Below are 27748 nucleotides of genomic sequence, written 5' to 3'. Positions count from 1 at the left end.
GAGACATTTGGTACATATTTCCCAGCTTCACATAATTTTAAAGTTTTCTTTCATTGACATCTTTGATCAAAATCAGAAAAGGAGTAAAGAAAAACTGAATTGTCTCTGCAATGACTCATTTCCTTTTAGGTTTTTACTGTGGAATTTCCAAAAGAACAGAAAGATGTGCTTCCCCCCCCCCCCCACTTTTATTTTTAACAGGATATTTGTCCAATGCAAAAGATATCTACAAAAGCATTTTAGGCTCCTGTTTGGATGACGTTTGGAGACAACTAGAGATTGTACAGTTTATTCGGGAAAAAAAGCCTGAAACCAACTACAAGATACAAGAATTGAAATCTCAGATACTAAATTGGATGCAAAGTGAACAGCTAATTAAGGTAAGTACTGAAATAAAGCAGATAATAGTAATCAGCTTATGTAAGAATTGGATGTAAGGTACATTTTTGCATTTAACTTTGAAATTATGAAATAGTACATACTATTTGGCCCCTTGACAGTTTTCTCCTTAAGTAACAGAACAGAATCAGACCCAGAGAAAGGATCATTTGCATCATTATTCATATGTCTTGAGTTTTAAAATTCTTCCATTTTTATTGTACACAGTTTTCTATGGATTATTCCTTCAAATCTCAAAAATTTTGTCTGCTACTTATAAGTTTATGAACTTAAACGCAATGATGGAAAGACAACAATTAATTTTTAGATATTGAGCCAGAATGTCACCTTATATAATTCATTAAAAAAGCACTTTGTTTATTCTTTGGATTATATTGGAAAATTTTGCCCACCTTATCCCAAATATTGAATGAATTTTGCATAAGTAAAGATTTAAAAGAAAATACTTTAAAAAATCTTTTCAAGCAGGAACAGATCTTAAATGTTTTAAACTAAATCTGGAAACAAATTTGGCCTTTAGCTTCATTTTCCTCCCTGGCCCTCCTATATTTTTATCTCCAACTCTGTGGTTACTTGGATAACTTGCTTAAGTTTATTTACTAAAATAAATTAAAACAATCAGTAAGAAATTTAAAACTGGGGAGTGATGTCAGCATTATGGAAGCATGAGATACTCTCTTTGTCTCTCCCCTTCAATCTACAACCAGTAAAATATTCACAACTCAACAAAGATGCCTCTACCCAACATACCAGGACATGGGGGAATTCCACATATCTGAACATCTAAAAATGAGTGGAATGGAACACATAGAGGAGTGGAACTGGGGGATCAGCATAGGCAGTGCCTGCAATTCTGGCCCCTGGGCCTTGGCAGGTGAACCCACAGCCCTAGAGAACCCAGTAGCAGCAAGGGTGACAGTGCACATGACTCCAGCCTCCCACCCACAGTGGGGCCTGCAGCCACAAATATCTGGACAGCAGTGGCAGCGAAGCCTGCAGCAGCGAGGCCTGTGACCCTGTCCCTCCAGCTGCAGAAGCACCTGCAAGTCTGGGCCCCCGCCCTCCACCCACAGCGTTGGAGCCCAGCAACCGGACAGCACAGGACAAGGCGGAAACCCACGTGACCCTTCCCGCCTTTCTGCCCCACACTCTCCGCAGTGGCAGAGCCTGTGACTCAGGGGATCCCAGACGAGACCACCGTCCCGGCACCCCACTCGACGACACCAGTGTCACCAGCAGCAGCAAGGGACTAATGACCCCAAAGGCACAAGTAGCAATAAAAAGGGCACTGAGTGACAGCTCTGACAGTGGAGGGCAGAAAAGTGCCAATTCTTAAATATAACCGGAGGCAGCTCAGGTAAAAGAAACCAAAAACTTGTGCAATAGTGCCACCTACTGGAATGCAAAAGAAAGGCCTCTAGTCTCTAACCTGTTGAATCATTAGAATCAAGTTTTTTTAAAGTCTTTACCTAAAGAAAAAAGGTGTTCACTACTTCAAATATGCCAGCTGAGGAACAACCTATTTAGTACCATGAAGGAGCACAGTAACCCTGTATCACAAAAACAAAATGACAACTTACCATCAACCAGACTTAAAGTCATGGAATTTTGCAAAAAGTCAACCTGGAAACAGTGGCCTTAAGTGAAATATTAGACCAGATGTATTTGATAGATTGGCACAGAACATTCCACCCAAATGCAGCAAAAAAAACACATTCTTTTCAAGCGCACAAGGAACTTTCTCAGGGATAAACCATATGCTGGGGCACAGAACAAGTCTCAGTAAATTTAAGAAGATCCAAATCATATCAAGCATCTTTTTGGATCACAGTGCTATGAGACAAAATCAACTACAAGAAAAAAAGCTGAAAAACACATCACAAATATGTGAAGACTGAACAACATGCTACTGAACAACTACTGAGTCAATGAAGATATCAAAGGAGAAATTAAAAATGCCTGAAGATAAATGAAAATATGGTATACCAAAATCTATGGGATGCAGCAAAAGTAGTACTAAGAGGGAATTTTATACAATACAGGCCTATCTCAAGAAACAAGAAGAATCTCTAGAATAAACAATCTAACCTTACACCTAAAGAAACGGAAAAAAGAAGAAGAAATTAAGCCCAAGGTCAGTAGAAGGAAGGAAATAATAATGATCAGAGCAGAAATAAATGAAATAGAGACAAAAAGATAGAAAAGATCAATGAAAGTAAGAACTGGTTCTTTGAAAAGATAAACAAAAATGACAAACCTTTAGTTCGACTTAACTAAGCAAAAAAAGAAGGCTCTGATAAATAAAATCAGAAAAGAGAGGAAAAATAACAATGGCTATCACAAAAATACAAAGATTATAAGAGAATATTATGAACAGCTATTCACCAACAAATTGAAGAAATGAAAAAATTCTTAGAGTCATACATTCATCCAATGCTGAAACATGAAGAAACAGGAAATCTGAATAGACCAATCTCTAGTAAAGAGATTGAAACACTAATCAAAAGCCTCCCAAAAGACAAAATCCAGTACCAGATGGCTTCACAGATGAATTCTACCGAACATTCAAAGAAGAATTAATACCTATCCTTCTCAAACTCTTCCAAAAGATTTAAGAGGAGGGAAAACTTCCTAATCCTTTTACAAAGCCAACAGTACCCTGATACCAAAACCAGACAAAGATGATACAAAAAGATATATATTACAGGTCAATATCTCTGATGAACATAGATGCAAAAATTCTCAACAAAATGTTAGCAAACCAAATATAACAATACATTAAAAGGATCATACAACATTATCAAGTGGGATTTATTCCAGAGATGCAAGGATGGTTCAACATTCCCAAGTCAATCAATGTGATACACCAAGTAAGCAAAATGAAAGATAAAAAAATATATATATTTTTATATATATATATATATGTGTGTATATATATATATACATATATAAATAAAATCATCTCAATAGATGCAGAAAAAGCATTTGACAAGATTCAACACACATTTATGATTTTAAAAAACTCTCAATAAAATGGGTATAGAAGGAATGTACTTCAACATGATAAAGGCCATATATGACCAACTCACAGCTTACATCATATTCAGTAGTGAAAAGCTGAAATCTGTTTCTCTAAAATCAGGAAAGACAAGGATGCCCGCTCTTGCCACTCTTATTCAACATAGTATTGGAAGTTCTAGCCAGAGCAATTAGGCAAGAAAAAGAAATAAAATGCATCCAAGTTGTAAAGGAAGAAGTAAAACTGTAGCTATTTTCAGATTTCTATATGACTTTACATATAGAAAACCCTAAAAGCTCCACCAAAAATCAATCAAAAATAATAAATACAGTAAAGTTGTGGGGTACAAAATTAACATCCAAAAATCTGTTACGTTTCTATATGCTAACAAGGAGCTAACAGAAAGAGAAATTAAGAAAACAAACCCATTTGCAATCACAAGAAAAAGACAAAATACCTAGAAATAAATTTAACCAAGGAAGTGAAAGACCTGTACACTGAAAACTATAAGACATTGTTGAAAGAAATTGAAGAAGACACAAATAAATGGAAAGATAGTCCACACTCATGGATTGGAAGAATTAATACTGTTAAAATGTCCATGTTACCTAAAATAATGTATTCATTCAGTGCAATCCCTATCAAAATTCCAACAATATTTTTAACAGAAATAGAATTTAAAAATTCTCAAATTTGTATGGAACGATAAAAAAAACCCTAGACAGTCAAAGCAATCCTGAGAAAAAAAAACAAACCTGGAAGTACCACATGCCCTGATTTCAAACTATATTACAAAGCTACAGTAATCAAAACAGGATGGTACTGGCAGAAAAACAGATACAAAGATCAATGGAACAGAATTGAGAGCCCAGAAATAAACCCACATATATGTGGACAATTAATTTATAACAAAGGAGCAAAGAATATACATTGGAGAAAGAATAGTGTCTTCAATAAATGGTGTTGGGAAAACTGGACAGCCACATGCAAATAAATAAATAAATAAATAAATAAATAAATAAATAAATAAATAAATAAATAAATAAATAAAGTGGACCACTATCTCACACCATACACAAAAATCAACTCAAAATTAATTAAAGAGTTAAATATAAGCCCTAAGACTATAAAACTACTATAAGAAAATAGACAGTACACTCTTTGACATCAATCTTAGCAATATTTTTCTGGATATGTCGCCTCAAGCAAGGGAAACAAAAGCAAAAATAAACAAATAGAACTACATCAAACTAAAAAGCTTCTGCACAGCAAAGAAAACTATCATCAAAATGAAAAGACAACCGACTAGATGGGGGAAGATATTTGCAAATCATATATCCAGTAAGGGGTTAATATCCAAAATATATAAAGAACTCATACAACTCAACAACAACAACAACAAAAAAACATAAACCCTATTAAAAAATGGACAGAGAAGCTGAATAGACATTTTTGCAAAGAAGACATACAGATGAGATGGCTAACAAGCACATGAAAAGATGTTCAGCACCACTAATTGTTAGGGAAATGCAAATCAAAACCACAATGAGATATCACATCTCACCTTTTAGAATGGCTATTTTCAAAAAGGCAAGAAATGATAAATATGGTGAGGATGTGGAGAAAAGGGAATCATACACTGTTGGTGGCAATGAAATTGGTGTGTATTTGGAAAACAGTATAGAGATTTTTCAAAAACATTAAGAACAGAACTACCATATGATCCAGCTATCCCACTGCTGGGTATTTAACCAAAGAATACAAAAACACTAATTTGAAAAGATATATGCACCCCTATATTCACTGCAGCATTATTTACAACAAGCAAGATACAGAAACAACCAATGGTTGATTTGTTGTCCCCACCCCAACAGCCCCCCACCAAATGTAATGGTAAGTGAGAATAGCAACAAATCACTGGTTTTCCCTAACAAATTCAAACCTGTCTGGGCCAAATTTAACACTAACAACACAGGCAGAGACAGCTTATGTATAGAGTCACCTATATGGGAATACTTGAGGAATGCTAAGAATGCTCTACCCCAAAATATTTACCTCATTGATTTTTGACCTTATCAGAATTTATTCCTTTATGTTTAAGCACTGACATCTTTTACAACACAATATTTACTTTGTCATCTTATTGTCATTAGTTCATGTAACCAATGAAGTTTGTTGTTGTGTCATTGTAGCAAAAGACTATGAAAAAGAATAAACATTCAGATATACATATATATGAAATTCTTATTTTTGATCAGGTGCTGATTATAATAAGAATGGACTCAGATGGTGAAAAACATTCACTTGTAAAAATCCTTAACAAAATAGAAGGTAAGGAGCTCTAAATTGTGCTTAATTTGATAACAAATGCTTAAACATATAAAAATGTGTTGATCTAACCAAGTTTTTAATTAGGATGTGATTAACATACCATAAAATCATGCTTTAAAAGTATATAACTCAGTGGGATCTAATCAGTTTTTAAATCAATCTGGACTATTTGTCTGCAATATTAATAAAATACAATGTACTTATAAGTACATTATTGTTATTATTATCAATTGACACCTTTTGTTGTCTACTTGTCACTAATAATACTAACTACTTAAACAACTCTATGAATAGGTTTTATTAACTAGATTTTTACAAATGAAGAAACTAAACTTCGTAAAAGTTACGTATCATGCCAAAATCACAGATAATAAGTGAGGGAACGAGGACCTGAACCTAGGTCTCTCTTGTTCCAGGGTCATTCTTCAACTCTGTTCCCCTTCCAAAACTTTCTACTTTGTGCAGTGGAACCTGTGGCTTATATATAAACTCTTCTCCTTCTTCACCTCCTTAAGTGAAACCCAACTTTTTCTAGATGGTGATGCTTCAGCTGTATCCCTTTCATATAGAGCTTATACTTTTCTTTCTCTATGTATATATACCTCATAGGGATGAGAAGGCCATTTCTTTCTCTCCATGATTGTTTTCAAAACTTTATTCCTCCATCCTTTGAGGATATGATACTATCATGTCATTCTCTACTATTCCACAGTGCTATCCTCTGGTAACCACCTGAACGTTTCTCATCACCCATGGACAGTTTTGCCCCTGGCTCATGGTACTCTCTTTACTCCTAGTCCTGCCATTATCCTAGGTGTCTTTAAGGTGAATGAGTCATTCAACACCCTGACCTTATAGTTTCATTGGCCTTCACGACAAATATGATATTCATACCCTGGCTTTGCCATCGACTGTGTGATAATGCAGAACTGTCCTACCTCTGAACTTTAAACTCTGATATATTGTTCTGTCTATAGCTACCTCTAGCTCATTCATGATCTTTAGCATTCTGGAGATCTATAAATTGTCTACTCCTTTTTTAATTTCATTTTTCCCTCCAGACTTGATGATGTGACCATCACTTTAATCTGTCATGTCCTTCTGTTGTACCCTCTATTTAAACCTCGACTCTGAATCAATTAAGACATTTAACCTCTCTCTTCCTACACCTGAGTTGCTGAGCACTATTGGAGAAAATAAAATAGATTTGTACCACTACAAAAATCATGTTCTCCGAATTTATCTAGGCTTTATGCTGAATATCCCATGTCTTTCGGCATTCAGGATTATATCATTACTACTCTTACTATTTTATTTCAACAGGGTCTACTGACACAATTTTTGACTCTGTAAACTGAAAAATGTTTTCACTCTCTTTGTAATCAGCAACTATCCTCTGTTATCTAGGAGCTAGGCCTTTTTTTTTTTTTTTTTTTTTTTTTGTCTAGTGGTAGAAAATAACAATGTGGTCCCATCTTTCCATGTGTTTACAAGATCCTAGTAATGTGCTCAGCAAGTAATCTGCTTTGGGATCATAGCTAGTGCAAATCACTTAAGGAAATTAGGTTTTAAATAATATGACCTTATAAATTATAAAAGAGAAATAGTATTCACTCCCTTCTAATTGCTTCCAAAACTGTTGTCATTCAAATCAAGTATACATGAAATTACTAAGTATACTCTGTCATTATTACATTACACCTTTGAGAACTTTACAGTTGACAGAAGTACACTGATAGAGTATAGAAGTTATTTTAACTAGAATTAGCTATTCTTAAATCAATTATATCTACCAAAAATAAACTGCATGTGTGGGTACAGAATTTTTTGAAATTTATTATATCTTGTTAAAAAATTAGTAATGTAAGTAATTTAAATCATAATTAAGGCAGGAATAAATCTACGAAACAGGTGGTGTCCAATAAATCTTTTTCTTATACAGCTAGTGGAAAGGAAAAATAAAAACATTCCTACCACACTGAAATGTAGTCTCTTACTGGTTAGTTAGGTACTTAAATTTTTGGCTACAGAAAAAGGTGAAAATCTATCATGATTTTTAGCAAAATAAAATGAATTGCACAGAATTGGAAAGTGTTTAATTTAGTGACTTTAAAATTAAGTTTTTGATCTATTTTATTATTCTACATAAGAAATTAAGAATTTCCATGCTTATAAACACACAACATCCACACACACCAGAAATAGTGCCCATGGTTCAAACTTTCTGATACTCTAGACTTAGAAAAATAATCTAACAAATTGTATTTTAAGCAGTTTCCTTGTTCACAGATCTTTAATTCATTTTTGTGGCAGTGAAACATACGACACAGTTAAAAATATAAATGAACAAAATACTGAAAAAACTTTTTTGTATTACTTTTTTTTCAACAGGTTTGACACTCACTGTCTTACATTCAAACAAAAGAAAAGATTTTCTGGAATCAGAAGGTGTTTTAAATGGGTAAAATGTATTTATTTGTTCATTTCTGGGGAGTAGACATACTAGTTCCACAGGAAAAGCACAATTTCTCCTAGAACTTAACTCTTCAGAAAGATTTAATAAAATCTGAAATTAATCAATGTCTCTACCCTCTTTCTGAGAAAACGCTTTACGTAGAACATTTTAACTAAGTTCATTGCCTTGTATATTATGTATTGTTATTGTCCAGAATTTTAGTTCAATCTTGTTTTAAAATTATCATTATTATTGTTAGTGTCAGTACAAGAAGTACCTTTTTAGACTTACCTTGTTTTTACCAAGTTTTCTGCTCAGCATTCTTTTTTTTTTTTTTTCAGCATTATTTCTTATATTCTCTTCCTTCTTTTTGAGTTCTCCTTCTTCTGTAGTGCATCCTTTAGAAATTCTTTCACTGAGAGCCTGCTAATAATAAATTTAATGTTGACTGGTCTAAAAATGTTTTTATTTTACCTTATTTTATGTAGACATTGTTTATTTCCAGATAGAAAGCAGAAGTAGAGAATTTTAATTATAGTAAATACTATGTTATATGAAATTTGAAGGTAGGAAAGATAAATATGATATTTAAATATCCATCTTTTTGTTGTTGTCAAATCAATTATGAGCCCACTGAAGGAAAAAAACCCATTCTAGAGTTGTCAGATAATATTCTACTGTATAGAGTTTCGAATATGAAAATCTCACATTTGTGAGAAAATGAGATTGATTCCTCATAGTGATTTATGCATCACTGATAAGACTCAGGTTATAAAAATAGGGCCTCTTGCATTTTTTTTTACTGAAGTACAGTCAGTTACAATGTGTCAATTTCTGGTGTACAACACAATGTCCCAGACATGCATATATATACATATATTTGTTTTCATATTCTTTTTCATTAAATGTTATTACAAGATATTGAATATAGTTCCCTGTGCTATACAGGAGAAATTTGTTTTTTAAAATCTATTTTTATATACAGTGGCTAACATTTGCAAATCTCAAACTCCCGAATTTATCCCTTCCCACACCCTTTCCCCCAGTAAGCCAGAAAGAGAAAGAAAAATACCATATGCTATCACTAGTATGTGGAATCTGAAAAAAAGAAAAAAAGAGGACACTAATGAACTCATGTACAAAACAGAAACAGACCCTTGCATTTGAAGATGTGAAATAGTCCACAGTTTTTTTATATCCTGGTTTTAAAAAAAAAAAGTATGACCATCAGAGAGAAATGTAAAGAAGATTAATTAGCACATCTGGAGAACAAGTAGACAGAAAATATGCCAGTATCTTTCCAAGATAAGCAGGCACAGATTAGAGAAGAATAAAATAGCCAAAATAGTCATCTTTTAGCATTCCAAGTGTATAGTAACACAAGTCTAATTCTATTTTCTTGGCTTTCTTTTGTCTTTAGTACAAGTTTCTGTGTAGTTGTGCACAATCAATATATTGGAGCGGATTTCCCCTGGAGTTATTTCTCATTTGTGGTGGAATATAATTTTGTAGAACACTCCTGTTGGACTGGACACTGTGAAAAACTGAATATTCCTTACATGGCCTTTAAAGTGATTCTTCCAGACACAGTTTTAAAGAGTAAGGATATAAACTAAAATTGTTTTTTTTTTCCTACGAGCATGGAAATTTTGTTTCCTGTTTCTGATCTAGGGAAAGAACAAGCCATAAAATAGAAGACTTGAATTCAAGCTCTAAGTTTACCACCATCTCTGTGCCCTTAATCAAGGACTTTAACTGTCTCTTACCTCACAGTCCTCATTTGTAAAGTAGGCTTTACTGATTTAATTTGTCTTCATCCCTTTTACTTCTGAATTTTACTTACAATAGCACAATTTTATTATGTCTAATCTTAATCTGATACTTTTATGCAAGAGAATTTTTAATTGAATTTTAGGGAAAAGTATGTTGACTGATACAGAAAACTTTTAATATGCAACAAAATTATGCACAAGTGCTTAAAAAAGAGTCTAAAACCACTTTGCATGTAGCCTTTGGTTTCTTTGTATTTCTCAGTAAGGCTTCATATGAATAAGGTTGTGAATTCTCAAATCTATTCAATTTAAAAGCTTGTACATTTTTAGTCCCAGTGCAACTCTCTTTCAAAACTTGCCCTTAAGTTACTTTCTATCCACCTCAAGTATGAGTGGGAAATTTGAATTCTGAGACATTCCAACTCAGTTCTAAAAATAGTCACCATAATTATTACTTTGGAATCTTTGATATATAGAATTAAATGTTAAATTGACTAAATAATTAAAACATGGCCCAAGAAAGGATAGAAGTTAAGCATTACTCTTTGAACTTATTCAACCAATTTCTGAATTGAGGCATTTACAACGCTTCAGTTTTCCACTATGATACCACAAGATTTATAGAACTTTATGTATCTTATGTATCTTTATGTACTTGTTCTAAGAAGTAAAAATTCCAAAGTAAAATGAATTGCTGGGTCAAAGGTATGCACACATTCATATATTGCCAAATATCTTTCCAGAAATGCTATCCCAATTTATATTTATGCAGAAAGTGTGAGAGTATCCTTCCCCTTAATTTTTTACTATGAGTAGGTGCTATTAATCTTCTGAATATCTGAGAGAATTAGAGGCAGAAAATATTTTATAGTTGCGTTAATTTGCATGTCTTTGATTGTCCATATCATTTCATATGTGAATTGAATTTGTATAGCCATTCTTTCATAAATTGCCTGTTTCTGTCCTTTGTCCACTTACCTATTGAAGTATGTGTTCTTTTCCTATTGATCTGTATCATTCCCTATGGATTACTGTGCATAATTTAAAATTTTGATGTAAATCAGTATATATATTTACACAATAACTGTCCAATATATACTAAGTGAATAAAGCAGATACTAATATTCAGGTAGAGTAGGATCTGGTTATTTCCTTTTCCTTATTTTTTCAAGTGCATGTACATGTGTGAGTATAGACAAGAAAATATATAGAAAAAGTCTGGAAGTATGCACTAAACTCTGCTTTTAGTGTATAGTAGTGTTACTACATTCTGTTAAATATTTTATTTCTAGGTAGTTGGATAAATACGGTTTTTATTTTATTCTTCAGACTTTATTCTGAATTCATTTTCTTACCATGAATGTTTTTTTATGTTACTCCTTGAACATACATTGTTATTCTCACGTTCAGTAAAAAAGGGAAAGAACTGAAGGATGAGAAAAAGAAATATTTATAATTCTTTTCTTATTTAGAAAGCACCTTGCCGGATAGTTTTGGTGGTTTTCTTTTGGAAATTCAAATTCCATATGTATTTTTTGCATCTGAAGGACTTCTTAATACTCCAGAAATACTTCAGTTGCTGGAATCCAAGTAAGTTACTGATTTCATAACCTTAGCAAAGGTATATATATATCTCAATTGGCTAAGTATTATGCTGTAAATGTGGCACCATTTCTTTCTGACTGACGCCTGGAATAATACCACATATGAATATTTTTCAACAGGATTTATGTCAATTTATACTTCTTTCCTTATAGTAAACCATCATAGTTATTGAATATTGTCTTTTTGGGGTTTATATCAATTTTGTGGAGAAAAAATATTTCATTATTGTTTCAATTTATATTTTAATTGCATTTCTTTTGTTACCAGCAAATATGAACATTTTATGTGGGGGTTTTTTGTGTGAATTATATGGTCATATCTTTGTGTTGTTGTTATTGCTGAGAATGAGTATTCTTATTTCGAGGACTTTAAATACTGCCTAGGAAACAAGATTATGAAGTTCTAAATGAATTATTAAGGTTTTAGACCTTTAGTTCTAAGGTTATATCAACAGTGAGCATTTTTAAATGATATAAAACACTTTATCATAGCACATAAGTTGTCACGAGAAGGTTAGACCTTGGGCTATATATCAAGGAAGGATAATTATGCTGTGATTTTGGTTAAAATGCAGATCTGTTTTCCCTGGTTCTGTTTTTATATCTTAAGGCTGTGGGGCATTCACAGAAAACTATGAGCTTATAAAAGATAGTTAAAATCTAGGCCACTTTTAAGGAGAAAGAAAATAAAGTTCTGATAAATGTAGAATGTTTTAGTCTCATAACACAATGTTTTAAGTTCATGAATTATTACTTAAGGAGCTAGAACAAATTGGTAGAGACATTTGTAATAGTATTATGTACACTAATATTTACCAAAATACCTAAGGCAATGCATATCTCAATTTATCATACTGAATAATTCATAATTTTATTTCTCAAATCTATAAAGTAGAATAAATTGATGTACAAAATTTGCACAGTAGTTCAAATAACTTAATATACAGGAGGACAATACAACTTTTCTTAGAGAATTTTTCTTAGCCATTTGTCTCACCCCCAAACATTGTATTTTACAGCTATAATATTACACTAGTGGAGAGATCCTGCAGTGAGTCATTGAAACTCTTTGGAGGTACAGAGCATTACGTGGTAGTGACAGTTGATGAGCACACAACCATAATTTTGCAGGTAAAACTACATAGTAAAAAATTGAAATCAAATATGTAAAAATATGTATGTAGTCATGTAATTTATTATTAGCTTTACTACGGAGAGCTTAACTATCATCTATTCATGATTTCTTCCAAAACTTTGCAAACGGGCCGTAAGTGCTAAAATCATCACTGTAGAAAATGACTATTACCAAGCTTCTTTGATGCCTTATAATTTTTAACATACTTTAAGGAGTTAAAGGAAATATAGAATCTTTAATATTATGTATTGACCTATTTTTAACGATGTTTATAAAATACTTGTAGTTGAAAACTTTAAAACTCAAATTTTAGCCACTCCGTTTCTTAAAAGGGGGTGACATATCAACCATAGTTGTTAATATGAGATTTCCTCTAAGATAAGCAGGGATTGCCTGTAAGTGAGTCGGTTTTTAAAAAGAGACAGAAAAATCTCTTAAAAATCCATATAGTTTAGAATTTAAGATGTATAAATTCTTAACTGAATCTCTCTGATATGTTTGCCTGACTGGAATACAGATTACAAAGCAGTTGATTTAATAGGGTAAAATTGAGGAGCGGAAGCCAGGGTTGATGGTATTGAGTATAAATTAATGGCACATATTATGGTAAGGTACAAGTCTGATTTGATGAGCAAATGGAAACATTATAAGAATTGTATGACAGAAATAAAAAGCTCTGTTAGGAAGGTTCTTAACGGATATTGTGTCTTGCATATTTAAGGTTTTTCTAAAGTTCTTTAGGGGGAAATGTTGTTTGGAAAAACAGTTTTAATCCATAGTTACATAAGTTACGGTCAGACTAAAACAATTCTTGAATTATTCACTCTATCAAAAATAAATTTTGTTAAAGGAAAAAGGGGTTTCTAGATCATTAGAGAGATTCCTAGAAGTCCATTAACTGCTACTTTTTCATCTTCCTTAAATAATCATTCAGTGCAGATTATCCCATGGGGTTTTGCCCTTATGAGTAGCCAGATCCCTGTCTGCAAAGGACTTTGCCCAAGGAGGCGCTCTGTAGGCTGCTTTCTTCGTATCTAGGACTTTGGACGGTTCATGAACCCTCCTTGCTGAAGCTATTATTTACTGCTTTATATCTATTGTAACCTTTCACCTACTACTTCCAGTGTGATTTTAATTTTTCCATAAAATGGGAATCCATTCCCATGCTTCTTCTCAAGTTATAACTTATATATCATAGATTCTGGAAATGTGGTAATAATCATTTCATAACAACTGGTCAATTTAGTGAATCTTTTTATTTTCTTTTCTGACAGGACCTAGAAGAATTAAATTGTGAGAAGGCATCAGACAATATCGTTATGAGACTGATGGCATTATCATTCCAGTACAGCTATTGTTGGATGATCTTTTATGCCAAAAAACCATTGAACTCAGAGTAAGTAAACATTCCTTCATCCAAAGTCACATTTATATTTGTTAAGTTATTCAGTCTTTTTCTTTGAATAAAACTAGCTGTGCAAATTTTCCTCTTGCTCATCTAGTTTGCTTTAAGTAAGAGATTCTCAATGTAGAGGCATGCCCATAGGAAAACAAATCAGACTTTCAGAGATGGTATATTTTCCCCAGAAATGTAGTTCAAATCATTTGCTTCTCCTCTACCTCAGTAAGAATTGCTGCTTTAAGTGTTTGAGTTTTCATTAATTTTAAATTCTGGACTCGTCTGTTAAAAGATACTCTTACAGCACTCCTCTCTAAAATCTTTTTAAATATACCAACTAAATAGCATCTTACTCTACCTTATTTCATTGATGTGCTTAACTGAAAAATTAACCAAAACATCCATGCCAAGACACTGGCTCAAGTTATCATTATGTCTCTCCTTTCCCTCATCTCTAAATTTTATGAACCTATTGCTTCTACGTTCTCCTTTTATTCTTTACAATCTGACTTCTCTCCCTACATCTGTACTGATCTCTTTCTTTCAAAGGCCACTTATTTGTGACTTTCTTGTGATCATCTCCAAAAATAATGTTATCTTTCACTGCTCTGAAGTATTTAAGACTGTTCTCAGTGCTTTCTGTCTTGAAACTCTTCATTTCCACAGCACTTCAGTGTTTTGAATCTTCTACCTCCCTAACTACTCCTTCTTTGTCTTTACCTCTTCTTCCTTGTCCCAGTCTCCAAATAGATCTGAATTCTTTTCTTTCTTCTATTCTATCCATAGGAAATCTTATCCACTCTCATAGCTTCAGTCGTCATCTTTGCCTATAATTCGTATATCTATAGCTGCAGTCTCTCTTTGAAATTCCTGACAGGTATCTCTAATTTTCTTTTTAATATTCCCAGCCTGATATTCCACAGGCTCTCAAACTTAACAGAGTATGAATTCATTATATTCTCTATTTCCTCCAAAACCGTGTCTCCTTTTCTCTGCCCTCTAGCTATATATGACCATTGCCTTGCGTTTAGTCACCAAGGCTAGAAAACAAATCCTACAGATTCAACCACTGGACTTTCTCTTTGATCTGTCCCCTCCCTCCATTTGTATTACCAATATCTTAGTTCAGATTCTTATTATTTTCTGTGGACTATTACAACAAATACCAATGGTTTCCCCACCTCCAGATGGCTCTCAGTGTTATTCTCCATAATCTGTCATACACTCAATTAATATTCCTAAAACCCAATGAACACTGAGAAAACACCTTCACTGACTTTCCCATTATTTACTGAATACATACAGACTACTCACCCTAACAAGTCTTTAAAATATAATCCCAACCTGTGTTTTCAGGTTTAATTTTCACTGCTTTCCATTTCAACCAAAAGAACTGCTCCTTGGCTTGCAAACATGCTCCTCACTTTCCTCCTTCCACTTTTGCTCATACAGTTCTCTCTTCCTACGATATTCTCTGCTTCCTCCAACTATTTCGTCTGGTGGAATTGTGCCTATTTCTCAGGACCTATCCTCAAATATTACTTTTTCATTTGACCTTTCCTCAGTACCACCCACCCATGCATACAGACAGTCAGTTGTAACCTTTCAATCCTTTGGACTCCTTAGCTCTCTGCTTTTTCCTCGTCTTTGATATTTATTGTATTTTGTTTTGTATTATCATTTTGGAGCACTTGCCCTATAGTGCTGACCACACTGCTTTCATATGATGGGTGCTTGGTAAATATTCCTCGATTGAATGAATAATCTTTCCTACTAAATTGCAAATTTGTCTTATTCATTTCTTTAATCTCTACAATACTACATAACACCACATCACTCATAGTGGAAATTTCAAAAATATTGTATAGTTTAGTTATTAGATAAGGTACAGATACCTTCTTATTTGACATTTGCTGTGTGATTTTTTTTCTTTATTGACTTTCTGGTTTGACTCCATTGTTGTATCTTGCTGTACCAAGCAGTACAGTATACAATTATTATCACGTGGGGATAACTGTAAGTTAGAGTGTGAGACTCCAGACACCTTGGGTTTTAATCTTTCTTCTATTAATGATAACCTCTAATGATCATTGAATCTAGTTTTTCCTTTCTACTAGAACTGAAAAATAAAAATAATAATTCAGGTCTAAATATTCATTTTGAAGGTTAATAAATGCTGTAAAGCATTTTAAACTTTATAAAGAACTAGGAAGTATTCTGGATAAATAATTGATTTGGAATTTTTTAAATTTGTTTTTGGATTGGTACCTGCCTAGGGGTGCAATTGAAGTACAAGGGAGAATAAGAGGAGATTTACACTTATTTTTAATAAGTACAACCAGACATCAAATGAGTAGAAAATAGTAATATAATTTTTTTAGGTACTATCTTACAGAAAAGGCACTTCATCACCTAGCACTGATATATGCAGCTTTGGTTTCATCTGGGCTAAAATCAGAAGAACTGGATGTAAAGGTATTCTTTTTCTAAATGTTTGTTCCTAAGTATTTTTCATAAACCAAAATTATCCTGAAACTCTACTGCCCAGTGAGGAGAAACATTAAATGGGTAAACTAAAAAACATTTAAAAGCCATATAAAGAATAGTTTTAAAATTAACAAATATTATTTCCACTTAAATTTCTGTTCTAAAAGCCTTTAATGAATTTAAATTCTTACTTAATTTAATGAATTTGAATTATTATATTTTATCATGATTACTTAGATTTTTTGAAACATGGCAGGATATAAATAAAAATAAATATCCCTTGATGAAAAATATTCACTTATGAAAGATATACCATATTTATCTACTATAAAATGAAAATCTTATGACATATTAATAGAGCAATATCTTGGTGATCTCTAATCAGTCTCCTTTCTTGCCTTTTTTCAATGACCCACTCTGAAGTTTATATATTCCCCCCAAATTTAGGGCTCAGTCCTCTATTGTTAACACTTTATATTCCTTCCTTGATAAACTCAGACATTCCCACAAATTTAGCTTTCATTTCTGAGAAAATCCTTAAAATTTTCATAATTTTTCTTAAGGCCTGCACCTATATTCTAGATTCTACCAGAAATATCCACATGAACATTCCAGAGGTATCTCAAACTCTGCACGTCCAAAACACAACTTCTCATCCTTCCCCAAACTTATGTTGACCTAAAACAAATAGACTGCCAGTTATTTCTGCAGCAAAAATGGGTTCGTTCAGAATCAACAAAGAATTGCAGTTCAGGGTCTGCAGCCATGGTGAGCCTATGTGAGTCACAACACAGCTCAAAGAGGTGAACTCTTTTAAAGAAGGGAAAAGGACATTGGGGAGGGCTATAGTAAACAAAGAGTCCATTGGAGGAGTTCAGAGTTCAAAGTATAGTGGCCTTCCATTGAGTTCTCCCATTCTTCCAATAACATTTTATATCTTTATTATAATAAAAGGTATTTATTCACATATCCTCCACCCTGGAGAGTGAGAACTAGGCCCTTTTCTTTATAAAACCTATAGCATCTAGCACAGTGTTTTGTACACAGTAAAAATACTCAACAAACAGCTACAAAATAGAGTTAAATGAAGGCACAACCTGTTAAGAAAATCAACAAATCATCTATTTGAAATAGAATCCAGATCATTTTGATCCTGTGATGCATATTAAACATAGAAATAAAATTCTTGGAAAAGTTATCTAAACAAAATGAATGGCAAATGTAAATTTGTCTCATTTATTCATTCGAGTGAGGTTTCACCACTTAATCAGACTTTTCTTTTCAGCTACTAGTAAGCAATCACATGCAAAAATGTGCTTTAGGAAATCATTTTATTCCTCTATACATGGGGTATCTGACAGTAGTGAGTGACACTGCGTTCAGAAACAGCGACAGGGCCCATAGAGGACATGTTCCAAGGCAGGCATTTGGGGATGAAATAGGAGGTACTGCCCAGGCACGGTCCATTCCAAACAGAAGTCTGCTCCCACCTGGGTCAAACTACTCCAAAAGCGTCTTAAGTTTACATAATCATCTTAAAAGTAGGTCCATTTACCCATGGAATTTGAGAAGCAAGTAGGATCAGTTTGCTCTTACTCTCTTATCAGTATGTCACCAATATTCAAGCCTCCCATTCTCCTAACTTGATGACATTATTACATTAAAGGGGGTTCCCTAAACTCATATCATTTTAGAATATATTTACTAATATGGCTTTTGGCCTTTTAGGCAAAAAAAATTCATCAGTTTGATCTTTTTTTCCCCAATCATCTGAATAGCCTGGCCATAAAGGAAGTACTAGGAAATTTAAGTATATTTTCTTAAACTAAAAGAAAATACTACCAGTAGTGTCATGCCATATTTTACTATAATCTAAAAAAAAAAAAAAAAGTTCTATAAATTTCTTATGAACTCAGCAGAAAAATGCATAGATACACACATATGCAAATTTTTAAAAACAATGTTAGGGAGGGTTCTTGAATCTCCCAAAGTCTAGCCATAAGCTCCAGAATCCTTGCCTTAATAAATTAAGGTAATATTCATTACTATTATAAAATTATGCCCTTTAAATAAAATTTATATTTAAATAAAAGTGTCAAATCTTCTAAAAACTTCCCAAAACTTTTAATAAAATAAATTTGGAATTTAACAGTGTGTTTCTGTGCACTGTATAGATTTAATATAATATAAAGAAAATCCTTCTTTAGCATGCATGTACCCCCAGATATGTGTTAAGAGTTTTGTATCTGTTATTCTTGTGAAAGAAAAAAAATCATAATTACTTTGTACACTCTTTGTTTCTTAAATTTCCACTACAGGACAGAATACAGAATATTTATATTTTTAAGATATGATCGTTTAGGACAGTATTCTCTATCCACATTAAATTGCTAACCCATGAGCCATCTTTCTTTCAACCGAATCTAAAAGATGAAGAAGATAAAAATAGAAATGAAAGGGGAAGGAAAAGGTGGCATTTCAGAAGAGAGAAGGGCATGGAGGAAAACACAGCAAACAGGAAGTAGGGGATATTAAGACATTCTTTTTAGAGTTAAGTTTTGCACACATGCACACACACATCCCTACGTACATCACATCACACATTTTTGGCATGGGTATCTTAACATCAGATAAGCCAAGATTAGATGAACAATTCCAAAAACCTCCAAATCAAAATATATTTTTACTTTTGAATACAGAATCAAATTAATCTGTAAATATCCTGGTTTTTCAACTTTGTTTTTGAAAAATCTTGTACTACATTTTAAAAATTCTTCTTTTCATTTGAGAACTACTAGGTTTAACGTAGAAAAAGCAAAATATTAAATATTACTAGTGACATCCAAGTTGCTTTTTATTCTAATATAGAGGAACTATAAAGCACCAAATATATTTTTTAAACTTTATTAATAAATGCCAAATGGAAGTGAAGAAAAACAATTTAGTCCCCAAAACTGCAAACTACAAGGAAATCATATTTAAAGAAGGAAAGAAAATTGTTTATCCTCACACACACACAAAAATGTCCTGGATTTCACAATACATAAATTAATAAATTATATATAAAATAGTGTTCAAAGATTAGAATCTGCTGGGGGTTTTTTCTTCTAATTATAAACAATTTTTGAATGATACTCTTTGCTTCCTAATATTTCCTATAGTCTAACATATAACATGTATTTTAGCTTGTAATTTCCCCAGGAGTGGAAGAGACTGCATTGATAATTCGACAAATCGCTGACCACAATTTAATGACCTCGAAGAGAGACCCTCATGAATGGTTGGATAAATCCTGGCTTGAAGTTTCACCATCTAAGGTTTATTTCCAAATATATAACTTAGATATTTGCAAAGCAAATATACATACATGTACTTGAATTCTCTTTCTGGTAGCATATTCTTGTTCTGTCACAGTTTTATGAACATGTATAACAATAACCATGATGCACAACATCTATTTAGATAATTTTTCAGAATTATAAGTGTTTTTAAATTTCATAGAACTATTTTAATGGGATCTTTCATAATGAACTTTCAAACCTAACTTATAGAGTGAGCTAATGGCTTCAGTGTCTAATATTCTAAAAACGTAACTATTTTTCTAATTCCTAAATTTAAACATTTAAGAATGTAGATATATCAGAAGAATAGTAAAATACTATCATTTCATGATTTTTTGGTAATTCAATTATATAGTTGAAAGTGAAAGTAGAGTTACAAAATAGTTATAAGATTAAACAGTTAATTTTTAGAAATTCATTTTGTTGAAGCATAAATATTTCGAGGTTCTCATACCAACCTAGTGTTTTTGTTACCTTTATTTTAAAATATATTCAAATCCTGAACCCATGAAAAAAAAGTGATAAAGATCTTTATGTACTAACATGGAATGACCTGTATCTTATATTGTTAAGTGAAACATGAAAGTTGCAGCACAGAGCATGCAGTACACTCCTAAGTGTGTAAAATAAAGGGAAATTAATATTTGTATGTATTCATTTGTAAGTGAACAAAATATCTCTGGAAGGATCCAAGAAATAATAACACTGATTATCTCCAGAAAGATTCTGAGGAAATGGAGTAGAAATGGGACTTCTCGCTGTATAACTTCTAGTGCCTTTTAAATTTTGAACCATGTGACTATTTCAGCTACTCAAAAAATAAAATTATAAAACAAATAAAATAAAATATTCATACATATTAAATCACAGGACTGTTACACGTCTAAACAGAACATAGTACTATCAGCAAGTACGGGTATAATTAATTATGACATGTATGAATGTATTGCAATTTCCTTCCTACTACTTACATATCTTCCTGTCCTTCCTGTCCAAGCTACTCACATGTCTGTCATTTGATAAAATCCAAGAGTGTGCGAAAAGCCAGCATAACCCAGAAAAAATAAAAAAGAGCTTGGCAGTAAAAACGGCTGCTACATTTCTAGACATTTTTGAAATCTCCCAAAAACATGTTTGTCAAGGTCAGTTCTGGTTGACGGAAGTTCTTCCTGTAGTACTCTTCTCAATTTCACAATAAGCCTTTCCTGAAATCATAACATCTGTTAGATCTCATAAACATGGTTCATCTCAATCAAATCATGGTAGTATACGGCCTACAAAGGGAGACCTAAAGAAATCTTGAGGTATGCAACTAAGTCCCCTAAAAGGTTTCTCATTAGAAAGTCTATCATTAGGTAAAACAGTTGTCCTTTGAAGGGAACAAACTGTAATGAATCTTTTTGGATGAGTGATTAGACTGAATTAACTTTAAGATCCTTCCCAATTCTGGGTGTATAAATCTTTACTGCCAAACAATTTTCTTTCTCTCCTGGTCATACTTTTTTCTAGCCATCTCAAATTCAGTGGTAGGAGCAACAACAAAAATTTTAGTCTGCTGGAGTGATAGAATAAAAAGACCACTGGCTGATTATTCTGTACACTCTTTTCTAGGAAGAAATGTACCTACTTGATTTTCCAAGTGTTAATCCATTGGTAGCTCAGCTCATGTTAAATAAAGGACCTTCACTGCACTGGATATTGTCAGCAACTCTTTGTCAACTTCAGGAACTCCTACCTGAAGTTCCAGAAAAAGTGTTAAAGGTTAGTTACTTGAGATCCGTATCCTTATATGAGTTTATTCCCTTTCCATTTGAGTATCTATGTTTACCATAAGGGTTTTCAAAAGGAAGGTATCCAAGTTTGTTTTAGACTTCACAGGGCAAAGAAATCATTTTCTTACACTAATGTTAATATAGAATTCTCATTAGCTGTCAATCACATACGTTTTAAAGCTATCTTACATAGATAATTCAGTACAGATTGTTTATCACACTTTAAATCATTTTGAAGTGTTATAGTGCCCACACATATTCAATTACACACTCTACATCCCTTCCAAACAATCCTGATGCCCTTCATTGTAGTAGTAGCTAAAGAGAACGTTAGCCTTTTTGGTAAGTTTCTTTAATTTTTATGAAGGAAATGGTATTCATGTATAACTTGTGTAACTAAAAATTCTATAATAAGTGATTAGAAAATAGATGCAAATTACCATAAGTTTTTCTTCTAATGGCACCTAATTATGTTATGTTCTTATTACATGGATCAGTAAAATCATACCTTTGAATGAATTACTTATTTATATTTTCCTTCTTTCCATTTAGACAAGCATCATTATTTGTATTTACTTGACTGATGTTTGTATTGTATTTGTATTATATTAATTAATTTTTAAACTTTTTTTTTTAGCATTTTTGTGGCATCACTTCCTTATTCAAGATTAGTCCTTCCATAACAAAATCACCTCAAATTTCATCGCCTCAGGAAAATAGGAATCAGACTAGTACCTTTGCTCCTCAGAGTTCAGCTGCTGGCTCTTCAGATTCTGTCTTTCAAGAACATAATGAACATGACCATTGTTCAGACTTACAAGAGACAGTGCATGAAGACACAAACACTGCTTCAAATTATGGCTCTTCCCTTATGGAACTAAAAGAGATGCCATGCATTTTACCTCCTGTGACTTCCTACAATCAGACCAGCTACTGGGAAGAGTCCAGTTGTAACCCTAACATAGTGCAGAATAATTCCTTCCTGGCTAATACAGAATCAAGGAATGTGTCTGGTAATTCCTTTCTGAATCAGAATGATTCAGAATCAGATGTCTTTTCTTTGGGTATAACACAAATGAATTATGAAACCATAATATCACCAACTGACACTCAGAAGAGAGTTGCCCCTAATTTTATAAATTATCAGAAAAAGGGAACACATGAAGCAAAAGGACCTATAAATAAAGAACTATCTGCCCCTACCCTTCCGCTAGCGGGGTCTCAATCTCCTTTTTGTTGGAACTTTAAGAAAAATGTATGGGAACAACAGAATCAGTCATTCAACTTACAGTATGGTGCAGAGCAGACTCCGTGTGACAAATGGTACTCTCTGAAAGACAGCTTATTCACTAATCAGCAAAAATGTCTATCAGATGAGTTAGAAGGCTTCATCTCTGAAAGTTCAAATGCTGGGACTAAAAAGACCTTCTGGAGAGAATTACCGTCTGTCCCCAGTTTGGATTTATTTTGTGCTTCTGACTCTAATGTAAATGAAAAAGAATTCAACAATCTTTATTCCTACCAGAGAGCTGGAAAATGTTTAGAACAGAAAAGGCACTTTGAATCTTCATCCAACTCAGGAGACAAGAAACCATTAACAGGTAACACTATCCAATAGTTGATAAAACTACTCTCTAATGTAACTTTAAAAGATAAAACCATTTCCAAATCTGAAAAGTTGTTTAATTACTACACTTAAGAATCTTCAAAAACTTTGGGATCAAAGGTATAATCAAAATTCTAATTATAGACTCTTAAGAAAATAAGTGCAAAGAAAATATGTCAAATTCTTGTAGCTTTAGATGAACTAAGCATTCAACCTGAGAAGTTAAAAATAAAAACAGACGACATCTAAGTAAAGCAGAAGACTAAATTAACAAAGACTAGAGAAATGAATGAATTAGAAAATTAGCCTCTTTGTCAAGCAAGGCTATTTAATGAGCTAACATGTAAAAGAGCTTATTATATTCCCTTTATGTGGATTATTTAATTCCGACAATCCTATTAAATGGATACTATTATTAGTTCTCTCTTTTGTAACTGATGTTTTGAACATATTTAATCATATCAGTGTTTTAAGAGGACAATTTTATTTTCTTATTTCTGATAATTATACTTTTTCTTTGTGTCATTTCTTACTATTTTGGCCTGAGGATCTAAAACAAAATCTTAAGTTCTAATGGCCATATAACGATGGCCTTACTATGATTTGGGAGGTGGGGGGGTGGAGAAAGAAAGATGCTGGAAGCTTCAAAACTCCTCTTTTGCATAGGCCATTTTGTGAGTCCTGAGAGGGGACAGAAAATCTTATATTCTTTGTTTTATTAAAAAAGGACTTCCCCCCAAAGTACATAAGTCCCAGGACTCACAGAACTTGGATTTGGTCCCACTTAATGGTCATAATTTGTTTTGCTCCTGATTTTAATGGGAAATATTCTATCCCTAGTTTTATAAGAACTTTTGTGAGGAACAGATGCTGAATTTTATCCAAACTATTTTTGGTCCCCTGTTGGAAAAAATCAAACATGTTTTCTCCATTGACATTAATGTCAATATTTACAGGTTTACTAATAATATATCATTTTTATCATTTCTGTGATAAACCTAATTGGCTTTTGAGGAGTGTTTTTTTTTTAAATATCCTATTTATTATGGTTGCTAATATTTATTTGATTTTCATACCTACATTCATAATGAAATTAACTTATTTTGTTCTTTATTTGGACTCCGTCACATTCTGACATAAAGGTTATTCTAACTTCACAAATGAACTGGGTTAAAATTCCATCTTTTTCCCACTCTGGAGCAAATTAAGCATGTGAATTACTATGTACCTCTTAGCATAAGGCTTCCCAATCTAGGAGATAATCCTCCCATTTTCTCAGTGAGACCCAAGAAATTATTTAATAAATTTTAATATTTAAGCTTTTAGGGATATAGATGGAATAGTCAATGTCCATCTATATTTCGATTTATTAATTTAGTTATAGTTATAAATATAAAAATTATATATAAATAGCATTGGTTTAGAAATATTGGGTTTTGTCCACTTTCCAATTATTTTCATAAAATAATTGCATTCAAACAGTTCACAAGAACCTTTGAGGCTAGTATCTTCACTATCACTATGGCAAATTTTGACTTTTTTACTGTGGTTTTCCATAGCACATCATTACCCCCAAATATGTTGTTTAAGATGTAACAGTTTTTGAATTAATATTGATGCAGCCCTAGGAAATTTGTTTAAAGCCACTGATATAAACTCAAGAAAATTTTCCATTTGTCCTTAATGTATATTTGTGATCTCTGTGATAAAATTATCTACTGCATTGCCTTTTTAATTTGCTTATAATGGCATCCAACTCTTGCAATTATGAGATTTTATCACTGGGAATAATTACTAAAATCATTTAAAATACTTTAGCCTCCCCTTTCCTTAATTCAATCAATCAGCCCCATAAGTATCCAAATCTAGAATATTTCAGACTAATGTGTCACATATAATACAGTCATAAAAGGTGAGTCTAGACATGATCACCACCTACATATATCAGAGCTCAGGATAAACACCACAACAATACAGATATGCATTAAGGAATAGGCTTAATGAGGGGAAATTTAAAAGCAAGAGTCTTAAATGCAAGGAGATTTAATTGTTTTTACAAGACATGAGCAAACAAATATATGTATCTAACACTAATTAGTATTGGGCCATTAGGAACAGGTGCATTTATGCTAGAAAACATAATTTTTAATAGTCATTATTTTATCTTGTTTGGAAATTTTAACACTTTGTATAGATAGATGGTGAAAAGACAGGATCCATTTGAACAACTGGGAAAAAAAATAGCTACACTTATTACTCAGCAATAAAATGGTTTTCCTTTTTCTCCTTTTAACAGATTTCACGTGTTCACCACTACCACAATTCAAAAAACGTCGTCTAGTGTATGAAAAAGTCCCTGGTAGACTTGATGGACAAACTCGTCTAAGATTTTTTTGAAAGAAAGAATATTGTGCTACATGCCACATTCCATTGTTTCTTTTGCTAAACCGGTAACAAAATGATTTAGATGTACTCATATATCGAAGAAAATGCAGTTGTTCTTAGATGTTCGTGGTGATTCTATATTAAACTTTCATAGTATATATTTTGCCCTATAGTTTATATCTTTTTAAGTAAAATATTCTAATTAGCATAATATTGTTAAAAGATCCAGATTTTTCCCAGATTCACCCAGCCTTTTTTTTTTAAAGAGAAATAGAAAACCTCACTGTATGTATGTAAAAGGCTTATTTTGTTGTCTCCTGAGGGCTCACTGCCTCCCAGCTTTCCTCCAGCAAGCCTTTCAAATGAGCCTCCATCTCAGTCTGACCCCCTGAGTCTGAACTGAAGATCACCACAGTCAACCCTCCACCACCAACAGAGTTAAAACCTAGTTTAACTGAAGTTAGAGAACTTCCAGTTTAAAATGCTGCGTTCATAAACAAAATTTTCAGACAGATCACTAAGAGAAAATATTTGCAACCCACATGATAGAAAAAGGGCTTACATTCCTAATATACAAAGAATTCCTACAAATTGATAGGAAAAAGACAACCTAATAGAAGAATGGCAAAATATATGAACAGATTAAACACATAAGAAACAAAGTAGCCAATAAACATTTGAAACAATTTTCAGCTTCATTACTTATTAGGCAAATGCAAAGCACAACAATAAGTTACTGTGTTTTCACCTATCAGATTGGCAAATTTTTTGAGAATTCATCATATCCATTGTCAGCATGTGGGAGGAAGAACACTTTCCTATATTGTTAGCACAACATTTTGGGAGGATAGTTTGCATATTTTTAAATGGATGATTATAGGTTTTTAATTACTATAGTATTTGTATTCCACTGAATACATTTAAAAGAAAGATGTAATAATTTCATTTTTAAATGTCAGAATGTCTAATAAAATTTTATTCTCTGCAACTATTCAAAATTATGATGAAACATTTATATGTCAATGATTTTTGTCATTATTTTAGCAAAAATGTTTGAAGACCACAGGCATACTGTCTCACTTTCCTGACTTCTGAAATTATCACCCGGTTGCTACCAAAATTGACCTCTACTTTCTTGGACCCAAAGGACCTTCAGACACCACCTTATGTGACTTCTCTTCAGCGTTTGATACTGTTAATCACATCCTCCTTTTTGAAACAGACTTGACTTCACATCAGCTCTCTGCCTTTCCTCTTCTCTTTCTACTACACTTTCATTTATAAGATGTTTGGTTTCACTTGGGTGTGTAGAGGGTGGAGACTTTAAAGAGAAACTATTTCTGGAAATCTTATTGGAATTTCTGTTGTACTTTAAGTTTTGGCAGGATTACTCCCAAACTAAGGTAAAGCTAAGTCTTCCCAGCTTGCAGATCTCCTTGATCCCGTCTTTAATCAGCTTCCAGAGAAGAGGACTTTCTCTACAGGCCCTGGAATGGGGCAAGCTCGGGGCAAGCTCAGGCCAAGCTGCCAACACCCACCTCCCTGCTTCCTCACCGAATGGAGAGAAAGCATCTGAGTCCTCCTGCCGGCATTTCTCAGTGATGCTTGGTGTCTAAGAGCACATTCGTTCTCCCTGGGCCCGGAGCAGCCTCTTGTGCTACGGCCCATCAGAGGTGTTATTGGGCGGCAAGTCCTGTGTCGGAGGCCTGGGAACAGTGGATGAAGTCAGTGAGCGCTGCTCCAGCAGAGCACTCCCTGGGAGCCAGTGTCACGTGACACATTGGGTTGGTTCACAGGAGAAACCTGGAGGGTCTGGACAGGCCCTTGTTAGGGAACCAAAAGTGTCAGTCAAGCCTCCAACATCTTCTCCCATACACCCCATTACATGGAATTATTTGAAACAGCCCCAACTTCCCAGGTTGGCTCTTGCCATGGAAACTGATTCTTTTTCTGACAGCATTTCCCCACGAGGTTTCTCATGTCCTAAGGGTGTTAACTTGCCCTGAGATGCTTGGCTGCTGATAGTGATGCTCACCTCTGAGG

General features: G+C 33.2%; 1 protein-coding gene and 1 long non-coding RNA gene across 2 annotated transcripts in view; one reads left to right on the top strand and one right to left on the bottom strand.

Moving 5' to 3' along the window:
• LOC116152711 (uncharacterized) overlaps positions 1-8636 on the bottom strand; it is a 48771-nt gene extending 40135 nt beyond the window's left edge. The window contains exon 1 of the long non-coding RNA XR_010382772.1: positions 8496-8636. This is a non-coding gene — a long non-coding RNA (uncharacterized LOC116152711). The remainder of the gene's footprint in view (positions 1-8495) is intronic.
• SHOC1 (shortage in chiasmata 1) overlaps positions 1-25717 on the top strand; it is a 58845-nt gene extending 33128 nt beyond the window's left edge. Inside the window, exons 17-28 of the mRNA XM_064490396.1 lie at positions 202-380; positions 5677-5749; positions 8141-8210; positions 9625-9803; positions 11449-11566; positions 12600-12711; positions 13990-14111; positions 16496-16589; positions 19787-19918; positions 21554-21703; positions 22352-23315; positions 25617-25717. Coding sequence (XP_064346466.1) covers positions 202-380; positions 5677-5749; positions 8141-8210; positions 9625-9803; positions 11449-11566; positions 12600-12711; positions 13990-14111; positions 16496-16589; positions 19787-19918; positions 21554-21703; positions 22352-23315; positions 25617-25717 — 2294 coding nt within the window. The remainder of the gene's footprint in view (positions 1-201; positions 381-5676; positions 5750-8140; positions 8211-9624; positions 9804-11448; positions 11567-12599; positions 12712-13989; positions 14112-16495; positions 16590-19786; positions 19919-21553; positions 21704-22351; positions 23316-25616) is intronic.
• The last annotated feature ends 2031 nt before the right edge of the window (positions 25718-27748 follow it).

This window comes from Camelus dromedarius, chromosome 10, assembly GCF_036321535.1.
Source record: "Camelus dromedarius isolate mCamDro1 chromosome 10, mCamDro1.pat, whole genome shotgun sequence".
In the NCBI taxonomy this organism is placed as follows: domain Eukaryota; kingdom Metazoa; phylum Chordata; class Mammalia; order Artiodactyla; family Camelidae; genus Camelus; species Camelus dromedarius.
This window is presented reverse-complemented; position numbering and strand designations above follow the sequence as displayed.